The 13,025-nt window shown below is 32.5% G+C and overlaps 1 protein-coding gene across 1 annotated transcript in view; it reads left to right on the forward strand.

The window, feature by feature from the left end:
* Positions 1–13,025, forward strand: part of LOC145263880 (methylmalonyl-CoA mutase, mitochondrial-like) — a 106,621-nt gene that overhangs the window by 55,194 nt on the left and 38,402 nt on the right. The window contains exons 3-6 of the mRNA XM_080120962.1: positions 5,400–5,531; positions 8,329–8,435; positions 9,301–9,484; positions 10,233–10,367. Coding sequence (XP_079977088.1) covers positions 5,400–5,531; positions 8,329–8,435; positions 9,301–9,484; positions 10,233–10,367 — 558 coding nt within the window. The remainder of the gene's footprint in view (positions 1–5,399; positions 5,532–8,328; positions 8,436–9,300; positions 9,485–10,232; positions 10,368–13,025) is intronic.

Raw genomic sequence — 13,025 nt, forward strand, 5'->3', positions numbered from 1 at the left:
GCTACCATGTTGTATTTTACTGGGAAGCAGGAAAGTGGAACAGTGTTTCACGGGTGGTCAGTTCTGGGAAAGAAGCTTTGTTCATGGAATCTTTGTTTAAATTTAGGCACAGATAGAGAGTGAGGGGGGAAATATATATTGGTTGTAGATAATTGAGTGTTTTTTGTGAAAGTCTGGCAAGAAAGGACCATAGATTAGAGTTCAGTTGAGCACACACGAAAATAACAAAAGGTTGCGAGGAAGAGAAAAGGGCATCACCTACTAGATTTCAAAGTTGGATAGGGTGCGCCGAGCAGATCCTGCCCAGATATAGCAACAGTCCTCCATTTTAGGGCGTACCTGGCTCTTATACAGATAGAGGATTGCATTGGCAGTGAAATACCTACTGGAGCAAAACCATTTTTCCAGCAGTCTTGGCAACAGATTTGAGGCATGTGTTCAGTTTCAGATCAGGATTGAAGGTCAATCCCAGAAGCTTGTCAATTTTGTATGTGAGTTGTATGTTTATTCGTGAATGCTTTATACATATAAAATATAGTTGATTAATATGGGGCAATAACATAATGAGAAAGTTCTTTACAACATATAATAATCCTCATCTTCCCCGCCATACTTTAAAATGCCATATTACAAAGATATATTTTCGTTATGTAACTTTATTTTTAATTTGGTAGGATTCCCTCAGAGTTTGTATGCATTTCTGTGTTCTACATCGTCACTAGTTGGTCCAGAGATGCTTCCGTGTATTAGATTATGCTGAGGTGACGTTGGGTTTCCTTGCTGATTGTTGATTTAGGAAAATCAACTGTTAAAATGTTAAATAATGAACATTATTATTAGTGTTGGGACGATTCCTAATTTTTATACGATTCCGATTCCAGGAAAATATTGATTAACGATTCCGATACCAAGTACGATTCCGATTCCGATTCCTAGGGAATTATTGTTTTGAAATATACCAGGTAGTTTTATACTTATGGTCGGTAGTTCCCAAATATGTTCCCTAACTTTGGAAGAGATATTTTATGTCTACACCGTCGTGTTTTGGTTTAAATAAAATTATTATATAGTAAACTAAACGGAAAACTTAGCAAAATTTATTTTAGAGAAAATTTATTTTACTTAATTGGAATACAGAAAAATAACTCAAAGAAAATAGAATTTATCCTTCAGAGAAAAAACAAATAAAATAGAATTTATATAACAGAACAAAAACAAGAAAATTAGAGAATAAATACACACGATTCATTATTTTGGTCCTCATAATTAACAGATTTAATGAATTAAATAAAAAAAATATAGCGGAAGAGAAAGAAAATATATACTAATTAAATATAAAAAAGATAAATATTTAATTTAATAATTTATAAATGAACGTGCGTAATGAAAAAAAAAACAATATACCATGTGACATGGCGCCGTAAATACAAAATAACCTTTCCAAAGTTAACGACCATATATGAGAAATACCATTAATCAAAAGTTTTTGTGTTTTATACCAAAAAAGTAGGTATAGCGAAAAGTTACAATTAAAGGAATTTCAAAAACGATTTTTTGTTTGGCTATTGATAGTTGTATTTGTGACGGCAGTTCTTCAGACCTCCATAATTCACAAGGAGTAGTTAACACCTATTATTTTTTCTTACTTTTTCATTGCTTTTACACGTTGTTTCTAACGTGAAGAATAAGTTTAGCCAAACTAATTTTGAAATAGGGTATATCAAAGGAACACATATAAAAATGATACCACTATAAAAAACAAATGAAATACTAGATAAAATTGGGTAAACATAATTACCAAAATTACAGAAAAAGATAAAAAAAAAAAAAATGGTGAAGTTTGTTGAGTGAAATGAATTATTGAAAGAAAATTAATTGAACTAATAGAAATGTTAAATAAAAAAATGTCACATTTCAATATCTTTTTAATAATTAAATTCTCAGGGTTGTCGAAATTAAAAAGAAGTGATTTTTTTTATTAGACTTCTTTCGAAGCTTGTTACCTTGAAAAATACATTTAAAACCCTGTTTTTTTTAAATAAATTGAAAAATAAACGCAATTAAAAAAATTTAATTGATAATTGAAACTTTAAAAACATTAAACATTGAAAAATTACTTATCTCACAAATTAACGTCCAATAAAGTAGATCCAGTCTTCATACAAGAATTCGGTTATAATAAATATATCTTTCCCAAACTTAAAAATTAAATCTTTTTTATTTTATTTTTTTTTGGAGAGAGAGAGTGCTTTAAAATCGCCGGGGAGTGCCGCCTAAAATTTTAAAGAAGTAAATTTTAGGAGTTTAGTGCCTTTCAAAGACGGTTATCATAATTTATTATCATCATTTAATTTCCTTTTCTTCCTCCCCCCCACACCTTTCAACGTGGTTCAGTAGTTAACCAGTGCTCCTGTTGCTGTCAGTCAGCTATCTTTACCTAAGTTTTAATTTCTAGTTAAAAGAATTTTTCATGAATAGAATCAGCATTTTTAAAAATTATTTTTTTAGTTGTATATACTGTATTTACTCTTTGAAGTTAAGGAGGGTTAAAAAAAATGGTGACACCTAGATGGAGACGTAGGCAAAAAAAAAAAAAAAAGACACTGCGATTTCGACCCTCACTAATAAAACTGCTCTGAGTGACTAGTTGGTAATTTTTTGTTCCTTTTCTTTTTTATTTTGCTCCTCCAATTTATTTGGATGCTTCATAGTTAAATGTTTTAACATGTTGGTTGTGGTCATGTTAGATGGTTTTATTCCTCGCGATATTTTAATTTGACAGACTTTGCAAATGGCTTTCAACTCATAATCTTCATCAACTTCCCATGCAAGACTTTTTTTGGACTTTGGCATTGTGCGTTCTATCCCAACCATTATCAATGGACCAGAGGTCATCTCGTCAGCGTCAGACAGGGCCAAACTATTTGCAAAGAACTTTGCAGCTAATTCTACCCTATGCGACGAAGGCCATCAACTCCCCATATTTCCTCCTACAACACAGAACAAGCTAGGTAACATACAAATATCCGTGCATGAGGTCGCCAAGCTAATCAAGAACCTAGATTCTAGTAAGGCAACTGGCCCTGATGGCATCCCAATTATAGTGTTAAAAAAGCTTCAACCAGAACTTGCTCCCATACTTATGAAACTATTTAAGCGCTGCCTTAAGGAGAAGTGCTTTCCGACCCCCTGGAAGGCCTCATCAGTTTGCCCTGTATTTAAGAATTCAGGTGATAAGTCATCTCCCTCTCAGTACAGACCAATAAGTCTCCTGTGTGTTATGAGTAAGTTGCTGGAATCCATATTAAATAGAGAAATAGTCAACCACCTCAGCAGGAATAACCTTCTTAGTGACACACAATATGGTTTCCGCTCTGCAAGATCTACCGCAGATGTGCTGACGGTTATATCCCACAGGATTAGTGAATCTCTTGACAAAGGCTTCCTTTCTAGGGAAATTGCTCTTGACATATCAAAGGCATTCGATAAGATATGGCATAAGGGTCTACTTCACAAGATTTTCAGCTACGGTATAACTGGAAATTTTTTCTCAATCATTTAGGCTCATAAGAGTAGTGGTAGATGGACAAAAATCGGAGGCCTGCAATATAAATGCTGGAGTCCCTCAGGGGTCAATCCTGGGCCCAACTCTCTTCCTGATCTACATCAATCACCTCCCTAAACACATACTTAAATCATTCGTTGACATCTATGCTGATGACACGACCATCTACGGCAACACATCAAAGGCTGTAAATGACAAAGTTCTCTCGGATTCTCTCTCCTCTGATCTCGAGCGCGTGGTTCAGTGGGGGAAGATGTGGCTGGTTACCTTTAATGCATCCAAAACCAAACTCCTATACTTACATCATCAACGCTCTGATCCCCAGCTGGCATCAATTGTGATTGATGGCTCTCGTCTGGGTGAGGCCCCGTGTTTTGACAAGCTTCTGGGTTTGACCTTTACTCCTGATCTTAAATGAAACACGTACATCAAGTCTGTTGCCAAGGTCGCTGGAAAGATAGTGGGATCCTTCTACCGCTCCAGAAGATATCTCACTACTGATGCAATTCTCTATCTATATAAAAGCCAAGTACGTCCAAGGATGGAATACTGTTGCCATATCTGGGCAGGAGCTGCCAAAAACAGCCTATCCTGCCTTGACAGAGTACAAAATAGACTTCGTGGTTTAGTGGGGGATGCTCTTTTCTCTACCCTGCAACCTCTCTCCCACAGAAGAGATGTTGTGAGCCTATCCTTGTTTTATCATTATTTTCATGGCAGGTGCTCATCTGAACTCCAATCTCTGGTCCCCCCTCGCCAATCTTTCACGAAAAACACCCGTCTAGCTGTCAAATTTTTTTTTTCTTCAAGAACATCCCAATTTATGCCAGATGGGGATCAGAGCGTTGATGATGTAAGGGTAGGATTCTTTGCACTAACCAACCTGCCAGCAACTCCAGTTTCCAACATGCTGGTGTAATCCGGGATATCTAATATAACACAATTTGTTTTTACTTGTCGCAAAGCTGCAGCAAATGGTATTATATTTGAAAGGAGATGCACTCCAACTCTATCATTATCATCAGACGAACATCAACTTTTACAGATGATATAAAGCCTGTTTATACGCAAGCTGATGCGAAAGGTTCAATCAGAAAGAAAAGACCTAATGATGCCAAGAATCTCACCACCAATACTATAACCCTTAGGTTTATTTAAAAGATCAGAAGGCCACATTCTGTCGAACGCCTTCAAAATGCAGAGTGCAATGGTCCTACCTGAATTATCCATAAACTGATTTAGCAAGAATACCTAAATTTAAATTTCTTGAGACCTTTTCAATTTCAGATATTTTTGAGAATCAAAATTATTCTAGACATAATTTATAATATTGTATCGCATATATGTATGTGTGTATGCCACATGCCTGATTTAAGGCTCCCAAAATAGCACATTTACAGTGAACTGTCCAAAGGAAAAAGACCCACAGGAGGAAAGTGGAAACGGTTCAAGGACAATCTAAATGTCTCCCTCACACAGTTTGGCTTGTATCCTAACTCATGGGAAAAACTACCCAAAGCAGATGTTCCTGGCATGCCATAACTCACAAAGGGGTACAATTGCTGAATCCGTAGGCAATGAAGAAGGCAAGAGAAAACATGACATTGCAATAAGGTGTTCAACATATGGGAAACACGTACTTGAGAGCTCAAATTAGTCTAAAAAGACATCTCCGAACCCACAGAACAATTGCATGATCACTGTCGTCTTCACAAGCCATGGATCATCATCATCATCATCACCTCCTCCTCCTATAAATGACAAAAAATAGTGTGTTTTCCATTTCTTAAGTTTTATTTTATTTTCTTGTTAATCAGTTTTTCTTGTTTTGTAGGGTATTGATATAAAGCCTGTTTATACACAAGCTGACGTGAAAGGTTTCCCAGATGAGATCCCAGGACAATATCCATACACACGAGGACCCTACACAACCATGTATACCTTCCGACCATGGACAATCAGACAGGTAAGAAATTGTCATCAGATGCTGTTAATTGGAAATCGGTCTTGATGGCCAACAATATTGTTGGTGCATAAGTATTACCTCCTCCATATAATTCGGAAGTTATCACTACAGCATTTTTCCAGTGATTAAAGTATCCCAAGAGTTTAAATTTAAAGGCTTTAAATTGAAAGAAAAAAGAAATTAAAAAAAATAAGGAAAACTCTACAAAAATAACTAAAATAACAATCCATCAACTAGATGAAAAATGTAAAAAGAAAATGAAACAAAAGTTTTTTTTTTTTTTTTTTTAAATGTCAAAAATCAAATGTAATTTATAAAACAGATTAAAAAAAAATATTTTGAATCGCTATTTTTTTGTTTCTTCATTTTAGTGATACATGTCGCCATCATCATCATCACGCAGTCCTTCATAGCTGAAGATGACTAGTCAGGGTCTCCGTGCTTTATCCTACGTAGTGATATATGTACTGATAAAAAAATACATAGTCTTTGTCGTTAAATAATTTGTTTGTTCAATTGAATTTTATGTAATTTTTTTTTTTTTTTTTTTTTTGGAGGGGTGGGGGAGGGTTGCTTGCCCTATAACGTTCTAGTAAAGTTTCTCATAATTGCCACTTTAATACTAATATTTTCATTTGATGATTTTTTTTTTTCAAAATTGTCATTTTCATGGTGTGTTGTTTTTGACAATGCGTTTGCACAATTGTTTTCTAGAATGTGGTATGATTTTTGTTATAATAATGTCAGGAGCAAAATATTCATGGCAGATTGCTGGCGAACATTTACCCATTACCATTGTCGTCCAAAAAAATAATCAGGAGAAAATGTGTAGAAGAGTAAACTTCAATGATTTGTGTGGGAGTTGTTTAGGGGATTATGCATAGTAGATAGTTTCGGGTTAAATGTACGAGTTAACACCTTTTTTTTTATTCCTCAAAACGCTGACACTCAGCTGTCCATTCTCAATGATTATACTTTTTTCAAAAGCTGGTTCAAAAGTACACGCAGTTCGTGCATTTTTTTTTTTTTTTTTTTTTTTTAATAAAGCTCTGCTAATGCAGTTCAATTTGCAGTTTTACTCATTGTTCCAATGTAATTTGTAAGGCGCCAATCCTTGTATAATGGGTAAAATGCAGAATTTATGGAAATTTAACAAAACCGTGTTCAGATTAACCAGGTGTTTGTATTTAGCGAACAACTGAGTTAATTTGTTTTCTTCAGTAACTTTGCAAACGAATGTTGAACATAGTTTTAAATTCCTTGGAAAGACTATTTCTTCCAAAAAGAGTGTCTTTTTCATAGATGAGAAAAATATATACGTCAACAGAAATACTCAATATTTTTTCAAAGCAGATGTCTTTTTTCCATAGAACAGAAAAAAATGCTGATAGAGAAGAAAAAGGCCGAAACTAGTATTTACTTTTTTTTTTTTTTTTTTTTTTTTTTTATTAAGTAAAAAAAAAAAAAAAAAAAGAGTTGTTGAGGTAGCAGGTTTATTTCACGGGGGGAAGTCCAAGTAAAAGATGGGTGAAAAAGTGATAAAAATGGACCCACCCCACCAAAAGAAAAAAAAAAAATGTCACATGGAATTGTTAATAAAATTATTAAATAATCCACAATTCTTTTTGCAGTCCAACCATATCTCTTCTCCACTAGGTTCCTAGGTGGAGCATAAGGGAATGGCCTTTACATATGGAAGTTAGCTGTGAATGCCCAATAAGCAGTCCCGAACAAACTGGCAATCTTCTTAGAGGGTGTATCTGGGATATGCTTGTTAGATATACCTCTATGAAAAGAAGGTGGGCTCTCTCTCTACTGTACTGTGTTGTCGTCTCTCACATTGGTGACTGCTGAGGGAACGAGTTGCTGATAAGTCTAAAAAGATAAACAACCTCAAAACACAAACTTGAGAAAAACCAGACTCCAGCACATTCTGTATATATCAGTTCATCTCTGGGTGCGTGTATGACATCTTCGTGAAAAAAGACCCCCTACACACTAACGTCCACATCTTAGTTGTCATTGGTGAACGTCGGCTGATCTCTCTTCTCCAAGCCACAACCTGCTGTCCATTGGCCCAAACTGAAAAATGTTGTATACTGTTTTTCACTGTAAAACTGTCGTCAATGATTGCAAACTTAAAACCATCCGTAAACTGTTGTAAAAACTAACTCTAAATATATTAACCTCTATTGTTCAGTCTTTTGTCCCAGTTGCTGCCACACCTTGATTAACAATCCTCTTTAGATGGCTTTTGTATGCGTTTGTGGACAAGTTCCTCCCTGTCATCTTTCTATTAAAATTAAAGATTCTGCTGATCCTTTTTTTTTTTTTTTACTTCCTAACACTTTGGGGGTGGGGTGGAGGTCACCATTTTTTTTTTTTTTTTTTTTGGAGAGGGGTGGTAATGTATAAGTTACATATATTCATGATCACCAGACAAATAATAGACAAAGGCTGAAGTTTATTTGTATCAAATATGATTTCGTTGCAGTTGTGAATTTTATTAACCATGTCACAGATAGCATGTTTTGAGGGGGGGGGGTAATGGTGTCACCCTATAGATGCTTTTTGGTACCCCGATAAAGGAGGGATTGGACCTAGTAATTCACTCCCGTTCATTTGTTTGCACGTTTCTCAATAACCATCCTTGAATTTTTTTTAATCTTGCACAAACATTAGTCATGGTAAAAATAAATTTTTCACTTGTAGAGGGGACCCTGCATGCTCGGCTTGTTTTTTTTTCATATCTGATTGTTCTTTAACAAAGAAACTTCATCTTCTCTCATTTTTACAGTATGCTGGATTTAGTACTGTGGAAGAAAGCAACAAATTTTACAAGGCCAACATCGCAGCAGGACAACAGGGTCTTAGCGTGGCTTTTGACCTGCCGACACATCGAGGGTAAGTCACCATCTCTTTGCCATATAAGTTTGTTTATTCTATAAGTACAACCTAATTCAACATTTGACAAAATATTAGATAAAGTTCACTTCCCTTATTTTGTCCCTTTAGTCCTCACATTCCGTAAGTGATGTTTCTGAGAAAAGGAAAATAATTCCTGTTTTTTTTTTGGGGGGGGTTGGAATCTATTCATATAACACTTTCATAGGCCAGTTTTTGACCTAGAACTAGTCTTTTTTTATATAGTTCCTTACATCAAGTGGCTTCATGTCTTGTCTAGAACAATTTCAATAAAAAAAGTTAATAAAAAATATTTTTCAACCACCAAATTTAAAAAGCCTATATTCGGAATATCAAGAAGTTTCATTGGATGTCCTGTTTACTTGGTACGCTGAGAATAGGTTCAAAGTGTTTTCAGAAATAATAACGATGGAGAGACGCTCATATTGCCAGGTCAATTCATGATACTCTCCAGTGGAGTAATATAGCAGGTAAATATTTTGACATCCTATATTTCTCTTGGTGTATATTGACAGATATATCTGAATAAGCCTAAGCAGGGGGTAATGTAGCAGTTAAATATTTTGATATCCTATATTTCTCTTGGGTTAAGTTGACAGATATATTTGAGTAAGCTTAAGCAGGGGGTAATGTAGCAGTGTAGCACATCATTAATAGATTAAGGCTGTTGAGAAAGCCCTGCGTGGTGAGGCCAATTACTCAACTTGTCTCCACGAAGATTTGTTGAAATACAAATCTATCAAAGAAAAGTGTTTTGATCACTTGGATAAAATTTTTAATGAAATAAATACATGTTACGTGATTTCTATTTTTTCTTCATTAAAAATTAAAATTAATATTTCAGCTATGATTCTGATAATCCGCGAGTTATGGGTGATGTCGGAATGGCTGGTGTGGCCATAGACTCGGTCGAAGATACCAAATTGCTATTTAAGGACATCCCATTGGACAAATTCAGCACTTCGATGACGATGAATGGTGCTGTCCTTCCAGTGATGGCCATGTACATTGTGGCCGCAGAAGAACAGGTAAAAACAATCTTTTCTTTTATCGTTGGATTATAGTATTGTTATATATCGGAGTTTGTGTACATATGCGTATGTGTCTGAAAGTGGGAAGCAAATCGATAGATATTATGTACAGGGATTTGAAACGTTGGTACTTGTACAGTTTAATCAAAACATTAAAAAATGAAAATACTGAAAAGTTTATATTGTACGTATCTGTTATGGAATGAAGTTCTCTGAAAAAAAATTTCACTTAATTTGATCAAGTAGTTTTTATTTTTTTTTTTCTACAGCGAAAAAACAATTTGTTATGATGCCGAGCAAAAGGTAGTCATGTTTCCATTTTTAGGAAGAAAAGTATTAAAGATGGGGAGTGTTAGCGCTTTAAACTGAGTTATCTCCCCGTGGCATGTTGAAAAAATTCAAAGATGGCTACCTTCAACACGCTGTCATAAAAACGTTTTTCCGCTCTAAAAAAAAAGCAACTACTCAATCAAATTAAGTGAAACTTTTTTTTGGAGATCTTCAGTCCAAAACAGATACGTACAATATAACCTTTTTTCAATATTTTCATTTTTTAATATTTTGATTAAACTGCACAAGTACCGAAATATCAGTAGATATATTTGGATTTGTGCGTGTGTGTATACATAACTACATATATTTGTATATTGATCGTCTATTGATGATGCAAGGAGTTTGAACGATGAACTCTCCGGGTAAAGTAGACTAACATTCTTCAAATTTATTGTTTCATCTTTTTGTCCAGGGTGCAAAACAAACGGACTTGGCTGGTACCATCCAGAATGACATCCTCAAAGAATTTATGGTGAGGAATACCTACATCTTTCCTCCAGAGCCTTCCATTCGAATTATCGGAGATATTTTTGAGTACACCTCAAAGGTAAGTCATAGAAAACAATTTGGTATTTTGTTTAAACGTATGCATACAAAAAAAAAAATAAAATAATTCAGCTTAGTAATTGAAAATTCTGAATTCTGCTCACAATTCGAAATAGGTTCCGAGTATGACCTTAACGGATGGAGATCCAGTGATGAGGGCCCATTTGGGGGTTGTGAAGATTGCAGAGTTGACCTTAGTTACTTTTGCTCCTAGGTCTACTTTAGCCGCGAGTGGTAATACCTGTTAGGGCATTTAGTGCTATCAGATAAGACTTTCTGAACAAAAATGCATCAAATACTGATGTTTTTTTTTTCTTTCCCCCCTTTTTTTTTTTTTTTTTGTTTTTAATGGAAAATAACTCCAGACTATGTATGAAGCCACTTTATGTAAAAAGCTAAAGAAACATGATTTCAAAGTCAAAAACCAGCCAATAAGTGTGAGATGGATGGATGGATGCCGATCAAGAAAACAACAATTTTTTCCTCCTTCGTCAGAAAGATTGTTCGTGGAATATGAGAACTAAAGAACAAAATAAAGCAAGGAGTTACTTTCTATTCTATACAATCATGTTCTGCAAAGTCAAAAACAAAAACATTTTTATTTTACAAAACAAAAATAAAAATGGTTGACATGCTATAAAATTAAATAAAAATGGTTGACATGCTATAAAATTAAATAAAAATGGTTGAGATGCTATAAAATTAAATAAAAATGGTTGAGATGCTATAAAATTAAATAAAAATGGTTGAGATGCTATAAAATTAAATAAAAATGGTTGAGATGCTATAAAATTAAATAAAAATGGTTGAGATGCTATAAAATTAAATAAAAATGGTTGAGATGCTATAAAATTAAATAAAAATGGTTGACATGCTATAAAATTAAATAAAAATGGTTGAGATGCTATAAAATTAAATAAAAATGGTTGAGATGCTATAAAATTAAATAAAAATGGTTGAGATGCTATAAAATTAAATAAAAATGGTTGAGATGCTATAAAATTAAATAAAAATGGTTGAGATGCTATAAAATTAAATAAAAATGGTTGACATGCTATAAAATTAAATAAAAATGGTTGAGATGCTATAAAATTAAATAAAAATGGTTGAGATGCTATAAAATTAAATAAAAATGGTTGAGATGCTATAAAATTAAATAAAAATGGTTGAGATGCTATAAAATTAAATAAAAATGGTTGAGATGCTATAAAATTAAATAAAAATGGTTGAGATGCCATAAAATTAAATAAAAATGGTTGAGATGCTATAAAATTAAATAAAAATGGTTGAGATGCTATAAAATTAAATAAAAATGGTTGAGATGCTATAAAATTAAATAAAAATGGTTGAGATGCTATAAAATTAAATAAAAATGGTTGAGATGCCATAAAATTGAATAAAAATGGTTGACATGCCATAAAATTAAATAAAAATGGTTGAGATGCTATAAAATTAAATAAAAATGGTTGAGATGCTATAAAATTAAATAAAAATGGTTGAGATGCTATAAAATTAAATAAAAATGGTTGAGATGCTATAAAATTAAATAAAAATGGTTGAGATGCTATAAAATTAAATAAAAATGGTTGAGATGCTATAAAATTAAATAAAAATGGTTGAGATGCTATAAAATTAAATAAAAATGGTTGAGATGCTATAAAATTAAATAAAAATGGTTGAGATGCTATAAAATTAAATAAAAATGGTTGACATGCTATAAAATTAAATAAAAATGGTTGAGATGCTATAAAATTAAATAAAAATGGTTGAGATGCTATAAAATTAAATAAAAATGGTTGAGATGCTATAAAATTAAATAAAAATGGTTGAGATGCTATAAAATTAAATAAAAATGGTTGAGATGCTATAAAATTAAATAAAAATGGTTGAGATGCTATAAAATTAAATAAAAATGGTTGACATGCTATAAAATTAAATAAAAATGGTTGAGATGCTATAAAATTAAATAAAAATGGTTGACATGCTATAAAATTAAATAAAAATGGTTGAGATGCTATAAAATTAAATAAAAATGGTTGAGATGCTATAAAATTAAATAAAAATGGTTGAGATGCTATAAAATTAAATAAAAATGGTTGACATGCTATAAAATTAAATAAAAATGGTTGAGATGCTATAAAATTAAATAAAAATGGTTGAGATGCTATAAAATTAAATAAAAATGGTTGAGATGCTATAAAATTAAATAAAAATGGTTGACATGCTATAAAATTAAATAAAAATGGTTGAGATGCTATAAAATTAAATAAAAATGGTTGAGATGCTATAAAATTAAATAAAAATGGTTGAGATGCTATAAAATTAAATAAAAATGGTTGAGATGCTATAAAATTAAATAAAAATGGTTGAGATGCTATAAAATTAAATAAAAATGGTTGACATGCTATAAAATTAAATAAAAATGGTTGAGATGCTATAAAATTAAATAAAAATGGTTGAGATGCTATAAAATTAAATAAAAATGGTTGACATGCTATAAAATTAAATAAAAATGGTTGAGATGCTATAAAATTAAATAAAAATGGTTGAGATGCTATAAAATTAAATAAAAATGGTTGAGATGCTATAAAATTAAATAAAAATGGTTGACATGCTATAAAATTAAATAAAAATGGTTGAGATGCCATAAAATTAAATA

This window comes from Euprymna scolopes, chromosome 39, assembly GCF_053919585.1.
Source record: "Euprymna scolopes isolate OS-2025 chromosome 39, ASM5391958v1, whole genome shotgun sequence".
NCBI classification, from domain to species: domain Eukaryota; kingdom Metazoa; phylum Mollusca; class Cephalopoda; order Sepiida; family Sepiolidae; genus Euprymna; species Euprymna scolopes.